Source organism: Lithobates pipiens, unplaced genomic scaffold (assembly GCF_037356315.1).
Source record: "Lithobates pipiens isolate NorthernLeopardFrog02 unplaced genomic scaffold, aLitPip1_a1.2 Scaffold_27, whole genome shotgun sequence".
NCBI classification, from domain to species: domain Eukaryota; kingdom Metazoa; phylum Chordata; class Amphibia; order Anura; family Ranidae; genus Lithobates; species Lithobates pipiens.
In genome coordinates, this window is record NW_027507788.1 from 178891354 (window position 1) to 178915175 (window position 23822).

Below are 23822 nucleotides of genomic sequence, written 5' to 3' on the forward strand. Positions count from 1 at the left end.
ACTGAATAAGGATGCTCCATAGTAAGCATATAGGTTACGAGTAATCACCGTTCAAAGTTGATCTCCACCTGTACCACCTCCACTGCATACTACCAGGTGCTGGCCCTATTCATTATGGGCTTCACAGTAGAGGAAAAGGGTCTGGTCAGTCACACATCCGATAATGTCACCTTAATTTAGATATATTCCAAATAGACACTCCATGATGTAAAATCAAGGGAAAATGGCACACCAGCTAGTGCTATTTTTCCTCAATTGTACATTGTGGAGTGTCTATTTTGGGAAAAGTCTAAATTAAGGTGATTTTATCAGATGTGCGGCCTAGCAGACACTTTTTCTCTACTGTGAAGCCTGTAATGGACAGGGCCAGGGCCTGGTATTGTGCAGTGGAGGTGGTACAGGTGGAGACCAACCTTGAGCAGTGATTAGCTTTCACCCATAGGTTTACTATGGGGTACCCGTAGTCAGTTCGGACTGGGAGGCCCTCAGAATAGGTAAGCATAGATATGCTTCCTATACAGGGTAGTTAGTATAGGGCTTAGAATGGGGGTGAGAGCAGGGTTAAGTTTAGATTTGACAGGACTTCTACCTTAAACAATGTGAATAGGCTTTTTCATCACAGTACATAAGGAGAGCCTGATTAAAAACATTATAAAGAGCTGAGAGCTGGAGGAAAACATAGATTTTAACTTTTCAAATACAATATTTCAAAATTACCTGACTAAAAACATGAAAAAAAGTTTGTATTTTAAACAACTTAATAAATGAAATATACTCAAACCACAATAGAAGTTTATTTTAAAGAAATAATCTTCTGCAACCTAAAATGCAAAAATCTGAAAGTGTTCAATCATTGGGGACAAGTCACCTCATTCCTTCTAACGCAGCTGCGGCTGATGATATATGTGACCAATCATATGCTCCGGTACGGTCATGTAGCCATCTGTTCAGTTCCATGATACATTTCTCCTGGAATTTTAATAGGACTATTTTTTTGAAAGAATTGGAGGCAGGATAAAGATGGTGAATGATGGAACCAAGGCTGATGTCAATCAAAAATGTACCCTCAGCTTGACCTGGAGGAATATTAGAGATTCAAATGTTGTCTTATCCAAACTAATTTCACTTCTAAAAAAAAAAAGATTTCACACTTTCATAACATTTGGCATTTAATGACAGTGTTAGATGAAAATTGCTTTAAAAAATTGTTCCCAACTAATATATAATATGGTTCTGGGATTTCCTGCTAGGCCCAACTTTATATGTCACATTATCCTCCCTATATGAAAGAACCAGATAAGCAAGGAGCTGAGAGAGAGAGAGAGAGGGGGGGGGGGGGGGGGTAAGGAGCGTATAAAGGGGTCAGGGGGGCATTTGCAGAGAAACAGTCACTTTGCTCTACATCTGTTCTGATCATTTAGGCTCCATTCATACTTGTGTGACTTAAAAATTGTGTGGTTTCACTGCAACTTTACAGTGTGACTTGATGTGACTTTGATGCCACGTTGGTCGAGTGCAACTTTGTTGCAACTTTGGCTTTGACCATGTGACTGCGTGTGTTCTAAAAAGTCGCATACAAATGCATATGATTCAAGTGCAACTTTCATGTGACTTTTGAGGGTTTACATTGAAGTCTATGGGCCTCCTTTTACATGAAAATCTGACCAAAGTAGTACAGGAACTACTTTAAAGTCACTGTAACTTTAAGGCCTCATGCACACATGACTAGTGTAGTCTGAATGTTCCCCTTATATTATTCCTTACCCATACCTTCCCCTATTAGAAACGAGACCACACCATAGGTTGGAGTAAACTGGCCACAACAGCCTTTATTAAACATAACTCAAAAATTCACTCCAATAACTTGTAAATATGAAAATATATAAATATATAAATAACTTTATTAACTTTAAACCACATTAAATAACATTAACTGCCCATTCTGGTGATCTCTGACGGTGACCCCACTTAAGCCAATACCAAATCACTGCGGTACACCTGACCAACTTCCCAAAGGCCTCCACCTGTGACCGGTCGGAGACAACTTCCGCCAGTGAACATAACCGTATTCCCTCCAACGTTCAGGAATACCCAGAGGGGCCGATCGTTAGATGAGCCCCCCACACCCTCAGATCCCTTCTGAGTACCTGTCTACCGTGAGAAACCACCAGAAAACACACCGCCAACACATTAAAACCTTCAGCTGCCGTGACAACCGACGAAACCTGCAAAAGAAGAAAAGACCAGCAACAAACGACACAACAAACCAACACATAACATTAGGGCGGGAGGGCGGGAAAAACTGCCTCCTCTGTGTCACGCTGGGCTCCGAATGATCCCTTAAAGCCACACCCCTCCCTTTTATATGACCCCTCCCCTACACTAAGTTTGCTTCCTGCAAACCTTTATCCTCAGCTCCACCCATAAAGCTTAACCCTCTGTGTCCCTCATCCACACTGTCATGTCCAGCACTCCTTATATCATTGCATTCTTAATCCGTGCTTCTCTTGACTAGTGTAGTCTGAATGTTCCCCTTATATTATTCCTTACCCATACCTTCCCCTATTAGAAACGAGACCACACCATAGGTTGGAGTAAACTGGCCACAACAGCCTTTATTAAACATAACTCAAAAATTCACTCCAATAACTTGTAAATATGAAAATATATAAATATATATAAATAAATAAATATAAATAACTTTATTAACTTTAAACCACATTAAATAACATTAACTGCCCATTCTGGTGATCTCTGACGGTGACCCCACTTAAGCCAATACCAAATCACTGCGGTACACCTGACCAACTTCCCAAAGGCCTCCACCTGTGACCGGTCGGAGACAACTTCCGCCAGTGAACATAACCGTATTCCCTCCAACGTTCAGGAATACCCAGAGGGGCCGATCGTTAGATGAGCCCCCCACACCCTCAGATCCCTTCTGAGTACCTGTCTACCGTCAGAAACCACCAGAAAACACACCGCCACAGCCCGAAAGGGTGACTCCCTCAACCTTGAGGGCCACCCCCCACCCTAAGAGCTTTTTGTATCCCCTCCTGTAAGCCCAAGGACCAAAGGTCAATCCCCACATCCGATAGGTGAACCCCATCCTGCCGCAGGTAAAGACCCACATTCACCTCCAACTCCCGATGCCGAACCACAATGCCCCCGTTCTGCACCACAAACCGCCCAACCACCTTATTCACCCTTATCCTAGTCTTCTCAATGCTGGCTAAAGACCTAGCCCACCGCCACACCGTTCTGGCCACAATGTCCGACCACACCAAAATGGTGCCCGGGAACAGGACTCGCAGGCGCAACACGTCCGCCTTAATGTCCGCTAAAATATCCTTCACCTTGCGAACACCCAGGTCGTTTCCCCCAGCATGAACCACCAGCACATCCGGGGGCCTGTCTCTCAAAGCGAAGCGCTCCACCTCCCTCATAACACGCTCCCACCGCATACCCGGGAACCCCAACCACATCACCCTAGCCACCCGCCTGGGGATACCCAATTGCCTGCCTGCTGGTAGAGAATCACCTCTCCTGGCCCCCCAGCACACGTACGAATGCCCCAGGATCCAAACGAGGCGTGGAGAACCTCCATCTGGAATAAAAACAAAAGAAATAACACAACAACCAATCGTAATGTTACAATCACAGTACTTCTGCCAAAAACTCCCAACAACAAGCAACACCCCCCAGCCGCACCCCCACATCACCCCAGTAACAACTGCGGCCGGACATAGGACCGGAACCTCCGGGACTCCCACCTACCGATCCGGCGAACTACCGCCTCCTCCAGCCCACATCGTGCAGCTTCCGTTGCCGCCCCGATCTGGAAAGAGTGTGATGCATATTCCCGCTCATCCAAACCCACCGCTCTCAGGCATTGCCGAAAAACCGACACAAACTGAAACCGGGATAGAAAAGAGCCCTCCGCATGCACCAAAAAGGGGCCCGCCCCCGCAGGCCGCACTGCCCGGAAAGCCCGTACCGCCGCCACCGGGCACACAGCCGAGCCCGGAAGGGCAAGCAGCGTAATCGCCACTCCCTTGCCCCATTGATCAGTCTTGGACCTACGCAACCGTATACTCACCCGATCCGCAACCACCTGCACATCCTGATCCAGCAAACCCCCAGCCACCCGTTTTGAGCGACACACCAACTCTCCTATTCTAAACGCCCCATAAAACGCCAACGAAAAAGATGCCGTAAACAGAACGGTCTCGTAAGCAGACGAGCAAACGTCCACCAGCCGAGAACAAATTGCCACCAAATTGTCAAACGACACCGGCCGGCGCGCATCCCCACCCTTCCGATCTTTCCTGTACCCCTTCAAACGTCTGCCGCACCCAAAAATCCTTCGTCCCGTCCGGCTCCCCCCACATCTTAAACAAAAAGGCCAACCCTGCCAGCTTCCGCTCGATAGACGCAGGCGACAGTCCCATCTCTATGTTCCGGGCCACCCAGTACAATACCACCCAGCGCTGGTCGGAGCCCCGACCAGCTACGCCAACCTCCCGCAGTAACGCCCACCATTCCGCCCACACCCTGGAATAAGCTGACCATGTAGCCTCACTCAATGACCTCTTCAACCAACCTGCGGCGATTCCAAGGGCAGCTCCCACATCCACCCGGGGCAGGGTGCCCCCGACTCCTCCGCTCCCGGCGCCAGCTGCCGGAACTTGTCCCACTGAAAACGAGAGAGCGAGTCAGCCAAGGAATTCTCCACCCCAGGTATGTGCACTGCATAAACATAAACATTGAGCCGCAAGCATCGAAAAACCAGCTGCCGTAGCAGCCGGATGACCGGGGGCGAGGAAGCAGTCATCCGATTGATGACCTGAACCACCCCCATGTTGTCGCAATTGATGCACAACTTCAAATTACAAAACTCCTCCCCCCACAGCTCCAACGCCAACACTACCGGGAATAATTCTAGCAAAACCAAATTGCCCAACAACCCCGCCACCTCCCAGGAGCGCGGCCAAGGTTCAGCACTCCACCGGCCCCGAAAAAATGCCCCATAACCCGTAGACCCAGCCGCGTCAGTAACCAACTCCACATCGAAGTTGCTCACTGGCCCTGACATCCACATGGCCCGCCCGTTATACGACTCCAAGAATTCATGCCACGCCCGCAGGTCCTCCCTGTGTTCCTTCCATAAACGCACAAAATGGTTAGGTCCGGTCACCCCGGCGGTGGCCCCCGACAGCCGTCGGCAGAACACGCGGCCCATAGGGATGATCCGGCAAGCGAAATTCAGCTTGCCCAACAAGGACTGCAGGGCCCTAAGCTGAACCTTCTGCCGGCCCTGCATCCCCGCCAACTCTGCTTGCAGATCCCGTAATTTATTCTCTGGCAATCGACACTCCATTGCCAGCGAATCAATCACTATCCCCAAAAAGCTCAATTCCGTAACCGGGCCTTCCGTCTTATCCCCCGCCAACGGCACCCCGAACCTGCCCGCAATGTGCTGCAACGTGGACAGAAGAATCGCACACACACTGGAGGCAGGCGGGCCCACGCACAGAAAGTCATCCAAATAGTGGATGACCGACTCCAGGCCCGAAACATCTCTCACCACCCATTCCAAAAATGAGCTAAAAGCTTCAAAATAGGCGCATGAAATGGAACAACCCATGGGCGGGCACAAATCTACATAAAACTTGCCCCGCCAATGGCACCCCAATAGCCGGAAACTGTCCGGGTGGACCGGTAGAAGTCGAAACGCCGATTCCACATCCGCCTTGGCCATAAGAGCCCCACGACCATACCGCCTGACCCACCGTACCGCCGCGTCAAACGACGTGTAGGAAACCGTACACGCCTCCGGGTCAATGAAATAATTGACCGACCCCCCTTTTGGAAAAGACAGATGATGAATCAAGCGAAACTTTCCCGGCTCCTTCTTAGGAACCACACCCAACGGGGAAACCACCAGGTCCCCCCACGGCTGTACTTTGAAAGGCCCGCCCATCCGGCCCAGCGCCACCTCCTTACCCAATTTGTCATCCACCACCCCCGGGTGATCTAAAGCCGAGCGCAAATTCCTGGCTAACGGCGGCACCCCCTCTAAATAACAGGGAATCCTAAAACCGTCCCGAAAGCCCGAAATCAACCCTCGCGCCGCCTCACCATCCGGATACCTATTTAGGAAAGGAAGCATCCTTCCCAGGTTCACCGGCGTCATCCCTTTTGTGACCGGCTTCGCCGGCGCGCTTACCCTTTTTGAAACAGCGGGACAGGGGGTGGGTGCCCCCGCACCCGGAGCACTCATGCTTGAAACGGCACGCGCCCCCGAATTTACAAGCCCCTTCATTAAAGGGCCAGCACACCCCCCACTTTTTTCCGGCCGGCAGCCCCGAGGACGACGCACTCCCGGCCCCCCCCTGAAGAAACGGAGGCACAGACATAAGCCTCATCCATAGGCTTATGTCCTTGTGATCCCAGGGCAGTTCAGCCCGCACCGCCTTCCGCTGACGAAACTGCTCATCATAGCGCAGCCACGCCAACCCCCCATACACCCGATGAGCCTCACCAATCGCATCCAGGTAACAAAATAACGCCGAGCAATGCTCGGGGTTCTTTTCCCCTATCATGCTAGCCAAGATAGCGAACGCCTGAAGCCAATTCGCAAATGTGCGCGGGATCAGCCGATACCTACGCTTCTCCTCGTCGTCCTTCTTGGAACTGTCCGGCTTGACCCTATCCAAGTCAAACTTCTCGAGGGGGAGTAAAGAGAAAATCTCCACATACTCACCCTTGCCGATCTTGTCCCTCACCTCCTCCTTCAAATGCGCCCCCAACGGGCCCTCGAAGCAAACATAAACTTCGCACCGGGCAGCATCCGCGAGCCTAACCAGATCGGACCGCGCCCCCAGGTCCGCGGGCACCGGGGGGACCCCCGAGCCCCCGCATCCACGCTCCCCGACGCCACCGCAGGCGGTGCGTCCCGCGCAGGCACAGCCTCTGACCCCCCGCCCCCCCCCCAGTACTCAGCCAGGGGCCCACCTGAGGCGACCCGAGCCCCCAGCAAACTTACCAACGAGGGCCTGCAGCCCCTCCAACAGCTCCTGCAGCGGACCCGAGGGCCCCCCCGAGGCTACTGGCCCGCCCCCCCAATGGACCAGCCGAAACCCCCCCATGTCATCCCGGGACCCCGTGGGCCCCGAACCCCCCTGTGACACCCCCATCAGACCACGCAAAGCTTCCGCCAGCAATGTAGACTCGCGCAACTTACCTGGCCCCCCCGGGGCCCCGCCGACCTGAACCGGTCCGGGTGCAGCAAAGGACACCTCCTCCTCCTGGGACAACTCGCTCTCGGACCCGACCTCACCAGCGCGCACCGGGGACGCCGCCATCCCCCTGTGCTCCGAGCGGTCCTTCCGGTCCATGCGATCCGGGACTGCAGGCAATGTCCTCCTCCCCCCGCCGCCCCCGGCATGCCAGCATCTGAAACCGGCCCTGCCAGGCACCTTGGCGGCCCTCTGCGACCCGCCCTCCCCCCCCTCCAGCATGCGGCCCCCCCGATGCACCCCCCGCCCCCCCACCGCGCGGATCACAGCTCCTGAGCCTGCAGGCCGCTGATCCACCGCCATGTGCACCCCCCCTGACACCCCAACCCCGAGCCACCCGCACTCCCCCTCTCCTCCACCGGGCCCCGTTCAGGCCCGGCGCCATTGCCATGCTGCCGCGAAGCCCCGCCCCCCTCCGGTCGGCGGCGCAACGACCGCCCGGACCGGGGAGAGCCGAGTACCGGCCGTTTTGCCGGGGGGACCGAACGGTCCTCCCCCGGGCTCCGGGAGTCACGAGGTGGCCGAGGTGTAGGCCCAGGGGAAAAACGCGCCGGAGGCCGAGACCTCCGCGCGCGCAGCTGCACCTCACCTGTCCCGCCGCCGTCCTCCTCGCCGTCCGTCAGGTCACCCACGCGGTCCCGCAGCCAGTCCGTGCCGTGCACCTCCGCCGCCCGTCGCAGCTGCGCGAAGAGTCCCTCCAGGTCAGCCATAGCAGAGGAGCAGCGAAAAACTGCCTCCTCTGTGTTACGCTGGGCTCCGAATGATCCCTTAAAGCCACACCCCTCCCTTTTATATGACCCCTCCCCTACACTAAGTTTGCTTCCTGCAAACCTTTTTCCTCAGCTCCACCCATAAAGCTTAACCCTCTGTGTCCCTCATCCACACTGTCATGTCCAGCACTCCTTATATCATTGCATTCTTAATCCGTGCTTCTCTGGACATAAAAAAACAAAAAACAAACAAGCTGCAAAGCCAGTACCGACATCGGGAAAAATGCGCTTTTAGAAGTGTTTTGCATTGGCGTTAATGGTTTTAATGCACACAGATTTCCTCTTTACAACAGAGTTTGCAGGATTTCTCCTTTCATGCTGAGTTGGTATTTAGCAGTGTTTCTCTGCCCTCTTCTATTTTCCACTGCCAATTCCAATTACTACAGCTTAAAAAGGCTTGACGCGGCTTATCGCTGTATACAGCGTTAACATGCATTTAGCTACGTCAGGCATTTTTACAGCTGTAACGCTGCTTCTCAAGAACACGCTGGCCCTGGGGTTTTTTGCAGCTTGAAAACGCCTATGCCACTAAAAGCTCCTAAAAGCCTATGTGGACACATAGAATAACATGGAGAGACATTTTAAATATGTAAAAAAAAAAAACACATTCCACTCTTAAAAGCATGAGTCTTAAGTTGCACAAATATGAACATTACTCATTGGAAAACAAGGAGTGCAACTTGTCATGCAACTTTGGAGCCCAAAGTCAAATGATAAGTCGTACAAGTGTACACTGGGCCTGCAAGACAGAAAACAAGGATAATGTTTGTGAATTGACCTTTTGCAAGCAAAGGAATAAAAAGTGATAATATAATGACTAAGCCCTTGTACACGCGATCGGAGATTCCGACGGATTAATTCCGGACGAGGTCCGGAAGTGATGTTGCATACACACGATCGGACCAAGTTGTCGGAATTTCCAGTTGCCAAGAACGCGGTGACGTAAGCCACATACGGCGGGCCTAGAAAAGGGAAGTTCAGGACCACGTCCGGCACCCTTTGGGCTCCTTCTGCTGATCTCGTGTGTATCGCGTGTTAGTAGAAGTTTGGTGAGAGACGATTCGCGCTTTTCAGATTTGTGATTCAGTTCGGTACTGCTCTTCAGTTTCTGCTTGTCTTTGCGTATCTGATAATCAGTGCGTGTAGTAAGTATTTGTTTCTCATTGTGGACTATATCTTGGTATAGTACGCTTTGATTTACATTGCTTATTGTCTGCTTGCTTCTGCTATTCAGTTCGTTCTTTCAGGCATTGCTGTTTATCGGTGCTTTCTGTTGTCCGTTCTGACCAGCCGACCATTTTCAAACCATGTTTCATCTACGTACTCGTCGTAGAGTTTGTACTGTGCAGGGGCTTCATGTTGGGGTTCTTACTTTGACACAAGCCCGGTCCATGAACAGGGAGGGGAGGCGTTTGTGGACCAAGAATTGGGTGCGCCAGCGTGACCAGTTCTCGCACATGCCTTTGCTCCGTGAGATCCGGGAGAATAATCCTGATGATTTCAGGAATTATCTCCGGATGATGGACCCCGTTTTTCACCGTCTGCTGGCTTTGCTGACCCCTTATATCACCAGGCAGGATACCTGCATGCGGTAAGCCATCACTCCGGAGCAGAGGCTCATCGCCACGTTGCGCTACTTGGCGACAGGGAGAAGCCTTCAGGACCTCAAGTTCTCTACAGGCATCTCCCCCCAGGCTCTGGGGATCATTATTCCAGAGACCTGTTCTGCCATCATTCAGGTCCTGCAGAAGGACTATATGAAGGTAAGTTTTATCCTTTAACATCACATTCTATGTATTTCATGATTGCTAATGTCTTGCATTTCTTTCCTCATTCCCTAATTACCATCATTGTAATATGCTCTAATTCATATGCTCTGCCCCTTTGTCCTCATGCATATTTGCCTCACTAACTTCCCCACCATGCTATTCTTGGCCCATAAAACTATAGTCTAGTCACTTACCAATGTCTTTTGTCAGCTCCATAGTATTGCTTTCCCCTAAACACCCCCTAAAATGTCTACAAATGTTATGTGTGTGCTTCAATTCATGCAGAGTGACATTTTTTTTTTTTTTTGGTTGTGCCAAACTCATTAAGAACCCCCCTCCCCCCCAACTGCTAGCTCAGCTGATAGCAATCCTCTATCTGCTGACTTTAACAAACACAATACACACTCTACCTACCTTTTTGATGCTCACATTTATGGACAAATTCACCAAAGCATGTAGTGCAAGGGCCTGCCTCAATACTTTCAAATGCTATCATTTTTTATTTTTTTCCCCTATTATTATCTTGATATGTAATAGCAGAATGTCAAAATGTGCTTCCATTTTGTTTTCTTTTTGGTATTATGACACTTCTTACCTGTCCGGTGGGCTGCCAATAGTGTAAGTAAGGAGGGGCTTCCCAAAGTATAACACATTATTTAGGCATTCAGCTCTCCATCAAGTGGAGAGGGTTACCTGTCCAAAACATCCCCCCTAATTTTTTAGCAAGGGCCCATCAGATGGGGTGATGGGGGGTGGGGGAGGGATGGGGGGGGGGGGGTGATAACTCTGATAAGAGGACCTTATACTTTAGGCTTTAAATACTCAGTTCCCAAAATGTTATACTGATCTTGGCCAAAAATGTTGGTGTCTAATCTGCTTGCAATGTTGATTTGCAAACTTACTAATTTTTTGTCTTGTTTCACTCCACAGTGTCCTTCAACGCAACAGGAATGGCAGACTGTGGCCTCCCACTTTGCCAGTCATTGGGACTTTCCCAATTGTGGAGGTGCAATTGATTGGAAGCACGTCCGCATCGTCCCACCACCCAACTCGGGGTCCTACTATTTTAACTACAAGGGGTTTAATAGTATCGTGATGTTGGCGGTGGTGTCTGCGACCTGTGACTTCTTGTATGTGGACGTGGGGCAAAATGGCTGGATGTCGGATGGTGGAGTGTTCTCACGGAAGGAGTTCAACTGGTGTCTCCAGAGTGGCAGTCTAGGCTTGCCACCCCCAGAAGAGAATCAGGAAGGACTCCCGTTCGTCTTTGTCGCGGATGAGGCGTTTGCCCTGGCAAACCATCTGATGCGGCCTTTCCCGATGAGGACCCTCACCCCGGACCAGAGGATTTATAATTTCCGCCTGTCCAGAGCCCGAAGAGTGGTGGAGAACACCTTTGGAATACTGGCCAGCCGGTTACGCCTTTTTTTTAACACCTATCCACATGGCAGAATACAAAATCAATCACATTGTGCTGGTCAGCTGTGTTCTTCACAATTTCCTCAAAAGACATTCTGCAAACTATGCGATCTCAGTTGGCCAAGAAGCAGACTTGCTGGAAAATGAGAACCTCACGGTCCTTGAAGCTGCTCGTCCTGGCTTGGCCCCCCAAAGCCCCCGTGAGGTCAGAACCCAATACATGGACTACTTTGGGGGTAGGGGGGCCATTGATATGCCAGACAATGTCTGAGCGGCATTTTAGGAATACATTTTTCTTTGAAACTCCAATATTTGTTTTCATTTACTGCTTGGCTTGGTTTTAGGTGTCTCCTAGGTAAATTTATGTTTTTTCTTGTTGTGCCTTTTTCTACAACAGTGCAAACCCAAGTTCTGAGCGAGTTGAGGGGACAGTCTCTTCTTCAGATAATCTTATTATGTTGTGGGTCTGCTACACACACACCTTGTTTTTGGTACTTAATGTATGTAGTGCATTACTGACCAAAATCGTGCTCATTTTCAGCACCATGACAGGAAAATGGCACGATTGTGAAAATTAACACATCACTGTGGGTGTTATTTACTAAAGGCACATCCACTATGCACTACAAGTGCACTGCAAAAGTACACCTGAAACTGCACTTGGAGTGCAAAGTGGAGTTACCTTTAGTAAATAACACCCATTGTCACTGAAAACAACAATTTTACTCCAAATACATCTTTTGCGCAATGAAAAAGGAAGCCACACATTGTTGATAATTTCACTTTTTAATCAAAGCACATTCACATGTGCGTTTAGAAAAGTGTTTTACAACAAACCAACAAATTGGGTGTATCAAAAACAGTCTTTCAAGTATTTTTTTTTAAAATTTGTGTTTTTGTGTAAACAGGCATGTATCAAAGCGTAACATACAGAACACAGGAACTTACAAAGTTCAACTTTGAAAAGTGAAGACAATATCAGACATGAGTATGTACAAACTGAGATGATATTGCCTTCATCACATGGGGTGTCACCCCTGGAAAATCCAAATTTGGAAGATGCACAGAGTGTGTCAACATGTGCTATCTCCCATCATGGGGGATCAATGTACATGTTTTGGGGATGCAACCCCTTCATCTCAGCCACTTTCAACAAAAGACGTACATTGATCCCCCATGATGGGAGATAGCGCATGTTGACACACTCTGTGCATCTTCCAAATTTGGATTTTCAAAAAATACAAAAGTTGTGTTTTAAAAGCCAAAAAAAAAAACCCTAGCTAGTTTGGGCTGTTTCACACTCTCCCCAAAACATCAATGATGTTCTTCATTTTATTTTTAACATCATTGATGTTTTGCTGTATATTTCCTAAATCCCGATTGCACCCCATTATCTCCCCAATGAGGATTTGGGCACTTTTACTGGTAAAATTGGATTCTTCTTCCACATCACCTACAAAACAAAGCAAAAAAAAAAACACCATGTATTATAAATATGGTGACACACATTGATGAGCTTACCGGAAGCTGTGTTCTCCGACACTCAACTGTTGTGGTGACAATTTGTCCAACTTCAATGATCTCTCCTTCCTACTCCTCCTCCTGCTCCTCTGCTTCTGGTTTTGGATTTTTGCCTTCTTTGGGAGGGGTGGGGTCCCTGGTGTCCTCATACTTGCCGAGTCTTCTCTCCCCTATGATAATGTAAAAAAAGAATAATTAGCACACAGAGGGCAGAAATAGGAATATTAAACATTGCTTGGAAGTGTTGTACAATTGTGTTTTTTGGCCGAGTTCCATGGTGAGAACATTATTGTGGACACTTTGTTAAGCTGGAATACTTATATGCAGAACGATGTTTCTTATGAACGAATGAAACCATGAACTTGAAAGTGGCCATTTTAAAATGCACAACATGAAATCAAAGCACATGGAGCAGTATGCAAGCAAGAATAATCATATGAACACACGACAACTACTTACTTTTTTGAAGAACATGCTTGATCCTTATGTACTGCTCATGCTCCCTCAGTTTCAGGTCTGACCAGCGTTTTCTCAGTTGATCCATGGATCGGTGTACCCCAAAATTCTTCTGAAGACTCTTCACAACTTTATTCATGATCTTGGCCTTTCTGATATTTGGGTTTGGGTAAGGTCCATACCAGTGGCGGCTGGTGAAGTTTTTGGATGGGGGGGCGCCAGACCTCGCCCATCATGACCCCGCCCATCATTTTGGCCCCTCAAACACGCCCCTTATGTAATCTGAAAAAAAAATTGGCGTGGGTTCCCCCCTCCGAGGGCATACCCGGCCCTTAGGTCTGGTATGGATTCCAAGGGGAACCCCCTACGCCGAAAAAACGGCGTGGGGGTCCCCCCAGATCCACACCAGACCCTTATCCGAGCACGCTACCTGGCCGGCCAGGAAAGGGGGTGGGGACGAGCGGGCGCCCCCCCCTCCTGAGCCGTACCAGGCCGTGTGCCCTCAACATGGGGGGGTGCCTTGGGGGAGGGGGGCGTACGGCCCCCCCACCCCAAAGCACCTTGTCCCCATGTTGATGAGGACAAGGGCCTCTTCCCGACAACCCTGGCCGTTGGTTGTCGGGGTCTGCGGACGGGGGGCTTATCGGAATCCGGGAGCCCCCTTTAATAAGGGGGCCCCGGATACCGGCCCCCCATCCTATGTGAATGAGTATGGGGTACAATGTACCCCTACCCATTCACCTGTGAAAAAAAAGTACAAAAAAAACACAACACAGGGTTAAAATATTTTATTGCACAGCTCCGGGGGTCTTCCGTCTTCGGGGGTCTTCTCGCCGGACTCCTCCGCTATCTTCTTGTAGCTCTTTTGCTAGCGGAGGAGTCCGGCTTTCTTCCTCGCCGCCGGCCTCTTCTCCCGACTTCGGGGGTCTTGTCCCCCTCTTCGGTTCTTCTGCCGGGCCACCGCGCCTTCTTATAGCTCTTTTACAGGCGGTGGCCCGGTCTTCTATCGCCGCCGCCGCCGCCCGTTCTTCTTCTTCTTCTTCTCCTTCTTCTCCAGGAGATGTTGCCTCGACGATCTCCCTGGCCGGAATGCCAGGGACACGCTGCGCTGCCACTTATATAGGGACAATGGGGCGGTGTCACATGGGTTGATGTCACATGGGTTGGTCACATGGGTTGATGTCACAGTCGCCATGTGACATCAACCCATGTGACCAACCCATGTGACATCAACCCATGTGACACCGCCCCATTGCAAAAGAGCTACAAGAAGATAGCGGAGGAGTCCGGCGAGAAGACCCCCGAAGACAGAAGACCCCCGGAGCTGTGCAATAAAATATTTTTTCCCTGTGTTGTGTTTTTTTTTTGTACTTTTTTTCCACAGGTGAATGGGTAGGGGTACATTGTACCCCATACTCATTCACATAGGGTGGGGGGGCCGGTATCCGTGGCCCCCTTATTAAAGGGGGCTCCCGGATTCCGATAAGCCCCCCGCCCACAGACCCCGACAACCAACGGCCAGGGTTGTCCGGAAGAGGCCCTTGTCCTCATCAACATGGGGACAAGGTGCTTTGGGGTGGGGGGGCCGAACGCCCCCCCTCCCCCAAGGCACCCCCCATGTTGAGGGCACGCGGCCTGGTACGGCTCAGGGGGGGGGGGGGGCGCCCGCTCGTCCCCACCCCCTTTCCTGGCCGGCCGGGTAGCGTGCTCGGATAAGGGTCTGGGGGGGACCCCACGCCGTTTTTTCGGCGTAGGGGGTTCCCCTTGGAATCCATACCAGACCTAAGGGCCTGGTATGCTCTCGGAGGGGGAACCCACGTCAAATTTTATTTCAGAAATTTGGCGTGGAGTTCCCCCTTCAGAGCTCATTCTCTGATTGGCCATGGCAAAAGTCGCCTGGCCTGGGGAAACCTTTCTGGCTGTGATTCATTCAGCTAAATGCATGAACATTCTCAACAAAGTAGAAACTAGAAAGCCTTTATGCGGTGACTCACCTGTCTCACTGTCTGGCAGCTCCACTCGGGCTAAGGAACGGAGCTACCGACGTCACTTCCGGGTTTTGTGAAGCAGCCGAAAGCCGGAAGTGACTGCCTGTCTAAGAATGACAGTGCTCCCGCCCGTAGAATCACAGTGATTTTACGGGCGGAAGCTAGTCGGCGTTCTGCAGTGCGCCGCAAGGCGGGTTTTTAACCCGCAAATGAAGCGCCATGGATGCAATCTTGTGATTGCATTGACGTGGTGCTTCTCATAGTGCACTGTGACCGGCGCCACAGTACACTATGTCAAATTGTTAAATGACATTTTTATTTTTATTTTAAATGTCTTAAAGGGCCCGTTTTTTTTTTTTTAACTTTTTTTTTTTTAACTTTTTTTTTTTTTTAATTTTTTTTTTTACACCTAGGGAGAGGGGGGGGCGGCGCCCGGGCGCCCCCTATGGGCGGGCCACCACTGGTCCATACTTCCCATCATAGTCGGTCCTGTTCAATATGTCCACCATCTCCAACATCTCTCCAAAAGACATATTTGAGGCCTGCATTCTCTCCGCCATGTGCTCTCCCCACTGCGCCGAAAGCGAAGGGGCGGGGAATAGTCTAGAAAGAACGTCAGGGGCGGGCGGAGTTTCATGCATGCGCACTGTATATAAAACGCAACACGCGCGTGTCGTCCGTACAATCTGTGAACAGAGTGAGGAGCTGACACGACGATCGTGCAAACGAAGGTAAAATTTTGAAATTGGTACATCACTAGACTAGACTGCTTCTATCTAGGCCGATGTTGGGACAAGATTAGGAGGGTTTATCATGGCATTATTAGTATTTTAGGGTTTGTCTTGTGTTGTGTCTTGCAGAGAAGATGGATCCCTTCCAAAACCCCAATTTTATGGGTCTATTCCTGGAACTGTACAGGGAGCTGCCCTGCCTGTGGCAGATCAACAACCCATTTTATCAGGACCAAAGAAAGAGGAACGCAGCGTTGGAGAAATTTCTTTCTTTGGTGCGGATCATGGTCCCCACGGCAGACATGGCCTATGTGAAGAGGAAAATTGGTGTCATGAAGAGTATGTATCTCAGGGAGAGAAAGAAGCACCTGGAGTCCTTGAGATCAGGAGATCCAGATGCCATTTATTACCCCAGGATGGTTTACTTCCAGAGGCTGCATTTTCTGGTAGACCAGGGGGAACCCAGGCCACCACTCTCCAGTCTTCCTTCAAGGCTTCCTTCACCCCCAGCTGAGGCTTCCAACGTCCAACCTGGGCCTTCCAGGCAGCAACATGTGGTGGGGCCCAGCTTGAGACAGGTATTGCATTGTTGAACATATTTCTTGTCGTACATTTAATGATGTTAATTAGATGTTCATATTGATCAGTAAGTTGTGATTTAATAAAGTGGTTTACATCTCAATAGACAGTAGTGACCAAAACTGATTGGGACGAGAATGAAAAATGCTGAGCTCAGAATGATAGTCTGTTCTATATATTAACATTCAATTTGCAACAGTCATGAGCTCAAAATGGTGTGATTGATGAGCAAACAACTAAAACTATGTCCCATTTTCATACACAGGAAGACCAGCCGGGGGGAGGCTGTGGCAAGTGGCAGCCAGGAGGTCGACCAACACCCTCCTTCTCCTCCTCCTGCAACAACTACAGGAGCCCAGCCACAGCCTCGAAGGATGCCTGGTGGGAAGTGCCTAAGGAAGACGAGAGAGTGATGGCCTGGGTTCAGTCTGGTCTGACAGAAGATGCAGCCTCTTGAAGAACCACATCCTGGGGACATAGATGGCATCTGCTTTTCCTGATTTCTAGGACTTCTGGACCAGACTTCTCTCCCTGAGATATGTACTCCTCAGGCCACCAATTTTTCTTTTTATAATTAGTTCATGTCTGCCCTGGGGGCCAAAGGCTTCGCCAAATTGGCAAGTTTCTCCAGCGCTGCCTTCCTCTTTTTAGTTGTTTGAGACCTAAATAAAGGTTTTTTTTTTGTTTGAAGAAATACTTGCGTATGTGTTTTACTTCAAAAAGGACAGTTTATTTGGGAGCAGGCAGTAGGGATGAGCTTCGTGTTCGAGTCGAACATACGTTCGACTTGGACATCGGCTGTTCGCCCGTTCGGCAAATTCCGAACGTTATGGGCCATTCGCGCCAAATTCGTGTGGTGCTCACGGCCCACAATGCACTGCGTCATCGCAGTGCATTGCTGGCTCATGATTGGCCAAGCAAGCACTGTGACCCCGCATGCTTGGCCAATCACAGCGCCAGCAGCGAGGAGAGCCATGATTGGCCACAGGCAGGATGCCTGTGGGCAATCATAGCTCAGGCTGTGTAGTACACGCCCCACACTATATAAGGCCGCCAGCACGGCGGCCTTGTGTAGTGTGTTGGCATCTGAAGCAGTTAGTGGGTGTTCTGTGTACCTTCAACACAGTATACACCGATCGTTATTGCCCGATTTTCGATCTTGCTCTTCTGTAGTGGTTGTTGTCTGCGTGCCCTGACCGCAGTATACACCGCTATATTCACCTAACCTATATAGCTAGTGATCTATCTTTTATAATAGAGCTTTCAGTCAGTAGTGTTAGGAGCTTGTGCGTGCTGTCTGCGTGCTCTGTACCCAGTACACACTGCTATATCCACCTACATAGCTCTTCTCTATTTGAGCCCACTTGCCATCTGCAGGAGTTATTGGAAGTTGTGTGTGCCTCCAGCACAGCACAGTATACATCTGTATATACCCCTTTATCTCTGGTGTTCTATAATAAAGGCATCTGCAGGAGTTAGTGGGTGTTTTGTGCCTCCAGCACAATATACACCTGTATCTACCCTTTATTGCTGTTCTCTAATAGAGCCATCTGCAGGGCTTAGTGGGTGTTGTGTGACTCCATTACAGTATACCCCTTTATCTCTGGTGTTCTATAATAAAGGCATCTGCAGGAGTTAGTGGGTGTTTTGTGCCTCCAGCACAATATACACCTGTATCTACCCTTTATTGCTGTTCTCTAATAGAGCCACCTGCAGGGCATAGTGGGTGTTGTGTGACTCCATTACAGTATACCCCTTTATCTTTGGTGTTCTATAATAAAGGCATCTGCAGGAGTTAGTGGGTGTTGTGTGCCTCCAGCACAATATACACTACCCAACTGCTGTTTTACCCAACTCCCTTCAGGCCATTACCATGTCTGGAAGGCCAGCAAGGAGAGGCAGACAGGCGCGAGCCGATAAAAGAGGGCAAGCAGGCTCTGTGTCTAGAGACAACAGTGCTGGTCGTGGACGCGGTGCATTATCATCAGCACGTGGCCATGGGACACGCTTGTCCTTCTTTTCAGCAGCTGGACATGTTGAACCGCAACATGCCAATGACTTGGTAGAGTGGATGACCAAGCCCTCTTCATCCTCCTCATCCTCTCTCACCCAGTCTCTGGGTACTAGCAAAGCAGCTGCCAACGCATCGTCTTCCCTCGTCTCAATGTCATCATCAGTGACTCCTTCCCTAGACCCACCACGTCCTCCTGAGGAGTCTCCTGAACTCTTTGAGCACAGTGTTGGGTACATGCTCCAGGAGGATGCCCAGTGTTTTGTAGCCTCTGATGATGACACTCAGCTAGAGGAAGGCAGTAGCGTGAATGCAGAGAGAGGGGATGCTCAAGAAGGACAGCAATCTGGCAGTCATGTTCCACAAGCTGCAGCATATTGCCAGGTTTGCTACAGCGATGAAGAGGGAGGGGATGATGAGGGCACTGACTCCACATGGGTGCCTGGTAGGAGAGAGGAGGAGGAGCAGGAGGAGGCACATGTCCAACGAGGCAGGATTCCCTCCGGGGGCCAGCTTAGGGGCAGCACACCGACTGAATCACACCGCAGAGCTCCGCCTGTGCAGGGCGCTGCCTCTGCGCGTTATTCTAAAAGTTCTTTGGTGTGGGCCTTTTTTGAGACGAGTGCATCAGATCGCACCGCTGCTATTTGCAACATATGTCTCAAGCATATCTCGCATGGCCAAAACATCAGCCACTTGGGCACCACATGCTTGAGCAGACATATGTTGACCTGTCATTCAGCTCGTTGGCAAGCGTACCTCAAAGACCCACACCAAAGAACAAAGCAGACCTCTCCTTGCTCCTCATCAGCTGGCATCTCCAACCCCACTAGACCTTCAGTCCTCTCTGTAACCTGCTCTGAGAGGAATAAAGGTGTAGAATTAGGTGTGTCACAGCCAAGTGCTTCCGGGCACTCTGCTAGCAGTACACCCACGTCCGATTATAGCAGGCAAATGTCCCTGCCCCAGCTGCTGGACCGGCGAAAGAAGTTCACTCCCAGCCAACCACATGCCCAGTGGTTGAATGCTAGCTTGGCTAAATTGCTAGCACTTCAACTGCTGCCTTTTCAGTTGGTAGACTCGGCCCCCTTCTGTGAGTTTGTACAATGTGCGGTTCCTCAGTGGCAGGTCCCCAAACGCCACTTTTTCTCAAGGAAGGCGATTACGGCTCTCTACCGCCATGTGGAAGGCAATGTCCTTGCCTCGCTGGACAGGGTGGTCAGCGGTAAGGTGCATATTACCGCTGACTCATGGTCCAGCAGGCATGGACAGGGACGTTACCTGTCTTTCACGGCTCATTGGGTCACTCTTCTGGCAGCTGGGAAGGATGCAGGACAAGGTGCAGTAGTGTTGGAGGTTGATCCGCCACCACGCCTCCAAAATGCTACTATTGGTTGTGACACACCTCTCTCCTCCACCCGCTCCTCTTCTTCTTCCTCTATGGCCTCTTCCAGTGCTCTGTCCTCAGAACCAGTGGTGCTCCGTAGGCATTCCAGGGGCTACGCAAGTACGCAGGCAAAACGATGCCATGCCGTGCTTGCGCTGGTTTGTTTGGGGGACAGGAGCCACACTGGGGCGAATGTTTTGTCAGCTCTGCAGGGGCAGGCCGAGAGGTGGTTGACGCCACGCCAGCTTAAGCCAGGAATGGTGGTTTGCGACAATGGCACCAACCTCCTCTCCGCCCTCCGACAGGGACAACTGACCCATGTGCCCTGTGTAGCTCACGTCCTTAACCTGGTGGTGCAGCGGTTCTTGGGCAGGTACCCGGGCTTACAGGATGTCCTGAAGCAGGCCAGGAAAGTCTGTGTGCATTTCCGCTGATCATTTAATGCCTGTGCTCTGCTTGCTGAGCTCCAAAAGGAGTTGAACCTGCCCAAGAACCGCCTTATATGTGACATGCCCACCAGGTGGAACTCAACGTTGGCCATGCTGCAGCGGCTGCACACGCAGCAGAGAGCCATCAATGAGTACCTGTGCGACTACGGCACCAGGACAGGGTCAGGGGAGCTCGGTTTTTTTTCACCACGCCAGTGGGGCATGATCAGGGATGCATGCACTGTCCTGTCACTGTTTGAGGAGGCCACAAGGATGGTGAGCAGTGACAGTGCATGCATCAGTGACACTGTACCTCTTGTCCACCTCTTGGAGCATACGCTGCGTGGAATAATGGACAGGGCACTTGAGGCAGAACAGAGGCAGGAAGAGGAGGACTTCCTTGCCTCTCAAGGCCCCCTTTATCCAGACAGTGTTCCTGCTGTGCCACCCATCACACAGGAAGAGGATGAGGAGGAGGAAGGGGAGGAGGAGAATGATTGTGTCAGCATGGAGGTGGAGGCTGGCACTCAGCATCAGCAGCAGTCTTGTAGGGATGATTTACAGTCCCAAGAAACACGTGGACTTGTACGTGGCTGGGAGGAGGTAGCTGCGGATCATGTTGTCCTTAGTGACCCAGAGGACTCCGGACAGAATGCCTCAGCTAACCTACGCTGCATGGCCTCCCTGATCCTGCAAAGCCTGCGGAAGGATCCTCGTATTCTATGGATCAAGGAGAGGGACCATTACTGGCTGGCCACTCTCCTTGATCAACGGTACAAGGGTAAGGTTGCCAGAGGGAGCAGAGGATGAGACATCTCCGGGAGGCCTTGCAGAAAGGTCTGTGCAACGTGTTCCCAGAGACTGGGAGGTTACAAACTCCTGGTCCTGGACAACGTGTTGCTGAGGCATCGGTCAAAAGGAGCGGTGGAGAAGGTGGCCGTCTGACTGATGCTTTCAGACAATTTTTTAGTCCGCAGCCCCAAGGTATGATCGGTTCCAGCAACCATCGCCAGCATCTGATTTACATGGTGCAGGAATACCTAGGGGCAAGGTCAGACTTGGACACCTTTCCCACCGAAAATCCTCTGGCTTACTGGGTCTTGAGGGTGGATCACTGGCCAGAGCTTGCACAGTATGCAATTGAGCTACTGGCCTGTCCTGCATCCAGCGTTTTTTCGGAACGCACCTTCAGTGCTGCTGGTGGCTTTGTTACTGATCACAGGGTGCGCCTGTCCACCAAATCAGTTGATCGACTGACCTTCATCAAGATGATTCAGTCTTGGATCACCCACAGCTACCAAGCACCTGAAGCTGATGTAACCGAATAATTTTTTTTGAAATATCACATCCCTTCAAGACTGCCTATGCTGATGCTGAGTGACTGTCCTGTTATGTTGATTGTCTATCCTCTTCCTCCTCCGCTGATATGTTGGAAGAACATTTCTGGTTCTGGGTGATGCCATCAGCCCAATTTTTCTGCCCCTGTTTAACAGGGGCGTTTAATTACAATTTTTGATGCAATGCTTTGCAGCAGGGCTAATTCCTGCAATAAAACTAGAGTATATGGGAGAGGTTGCAGTGTCGTGGCACCAGCACTGGTGCCTAAGGCCCAATTTTTCTGCCCCTGTTTAACAGGGACATGTAATTACAATTCTTGATATAATATTTCACAGGAGGGCCCGTTCCTGTGCCCACCCAGAGTAACTGTGAGGACTTATAGTGTTGTGGCACCAACACCACAACCACCAAAGGTCAATTTTTCTACCACTGTTCAACAATGGCATGTAATTACAATTCTTGATATAATCGTTCACAGCAGGGCGCTCCAGCGCCCACCAAGAGTCACTTTCAGGGCTTACAATGTTGTGGCAAAACCAACACCTTGTTCCGCCATTTCTGCAGAGCATATACTTTCAAACATCCAACTTACAAACATCTCCTACTTGCAAACGGAAGGAGACAACAGCAAGTGAGATGAAAAAAGATGGACGACAAAACAAATTATACAGGGGTGATAACCCTTCCCTATGTTTTACAAAAAAAGCTTAAAAATAGTTTTTTTGACTGGAGCTACACTTTAAAAATGTACCAGTTGAAAATTACAAACAGATTCAACTTAACACAACAAACCTACACAGTCCCTGTCTTGTTTGCACCGCCTGTATACTGCTGTTCTGAGTATATAGGGCCTGGGGGCCACACGCATTTCCTTTTTTTAATATGGGTACTGGGATCCCCTTAATATGCGTACAAGACCCAAAGGGGCTGGTAATTGGCAGGGAGGGCTACCCATGCCATTTTTCTCAATGATTTTCAACCATATTGCAGGAACCAGATATAACATTAAAACCCCAAGCAGTTTTAAATGATGTTATTTCCGTTTAATGTCATTTTGTGTAGGGACTGTTCTAAACACGGGAAACATGTGGCACTTCACAGGCATACTACAGACACCCCCCCCCAGGCACCATATTTAAAGGAATATTTCACTTTTTTTTTTTCACTTTAATCGTCATTAAAATCAGTGCTCCCGCCAAAACGGCCGTTTTTAAAACTTTTTTTTGCATTGACCCATGTCCCCTGGGGCAGGAGCCAGGTCCCCAAACCCTTTTTAGGACAGTATCTTGCATATTAGCCATTAAAATTAGCACTTTTAATTTCGAACGTTCGAGTCCTATAGACTTCAATGGGGTTCTAAAGTTCGTACGAATTTGGGGTCTGTTCGAAAGTTCTGGTGCGAACCGAACCGGGGCGTGTTCGGCTCATCCCTAGCAGGCAGGTACATTTCAAAAATACTAAGTGAAATGAATAACAAGGGGCACCAACACTAAACAACCTCCTGTAGATTAAAAAAGGAAAAGAAAATCTAAAAAAATTTATAATGTTGTTGTGGTAAGTTTACACACAAAACACACCCCAAAAAATGGAAAGATGAGCAAACTGTCAAAAAAGGAGATGTTTATGAAAAAAAACAAAAACAAAATTCACCCAAAAAACAATAAACAAAAAATGTAATTGTGTAGATGTGACGAATTCAAAAATTGTATTGCTGAAATGAGTAAAAAAGAGTCAGGAAATACGTTCGGGAGAAGTGTGTGTGACTATGAGCATCAAAAGAAGTTCCTTCTTGCAGCATTGTAAAGAACAAGAGAATGAGCTTGATGAAAGAATTTTTAACATTGCAGCGTGACGAATAGTGATGGACGAACTTCCGTCGGGACGTTTCGCGAATGCGGCCGATAGTTCGCGAACCGTAACGTTCGCGGCGGGCCCCATTGACTTCAATGGGAGGCGAACTTTGCAAACCTACAGGTCAAATTTGCAGCCACAAAATAATTACTAGCTGTGCAAACATAGTCCCACCACATGGCCAATGTCATAACACATGTATGAGGTGAATCTGGGATCGACAACTACAAGCATTCTTTTTTTATATGTGAAATTCTGACAATTCAGGACTGT

At 49.8% G+C, this 23822-nt stretch overlaps 1 protein-coding gene across 1 annotated transcript in view; it reads right to left on the bottom strand.

The window, feature by feature from the left end:
- The window catches only part of LOC143934385 (nicotinamide N-methyltransferase-like), an 80948-nt gene that overhangs the window by 49277 nt on the left and 7849 nt on the right, over positions 1-23822 (bottom strand). Inside the window, exon 2 of the mRNA XM_077457954.1 lies at positions 869-1076. Coding sequence (XP_077314080.1) covers positions 869-1076 — 208 coding nt within the window. The remainder of the gene's footprint in view (positions 1-868; positions 1077-23822) is intronic.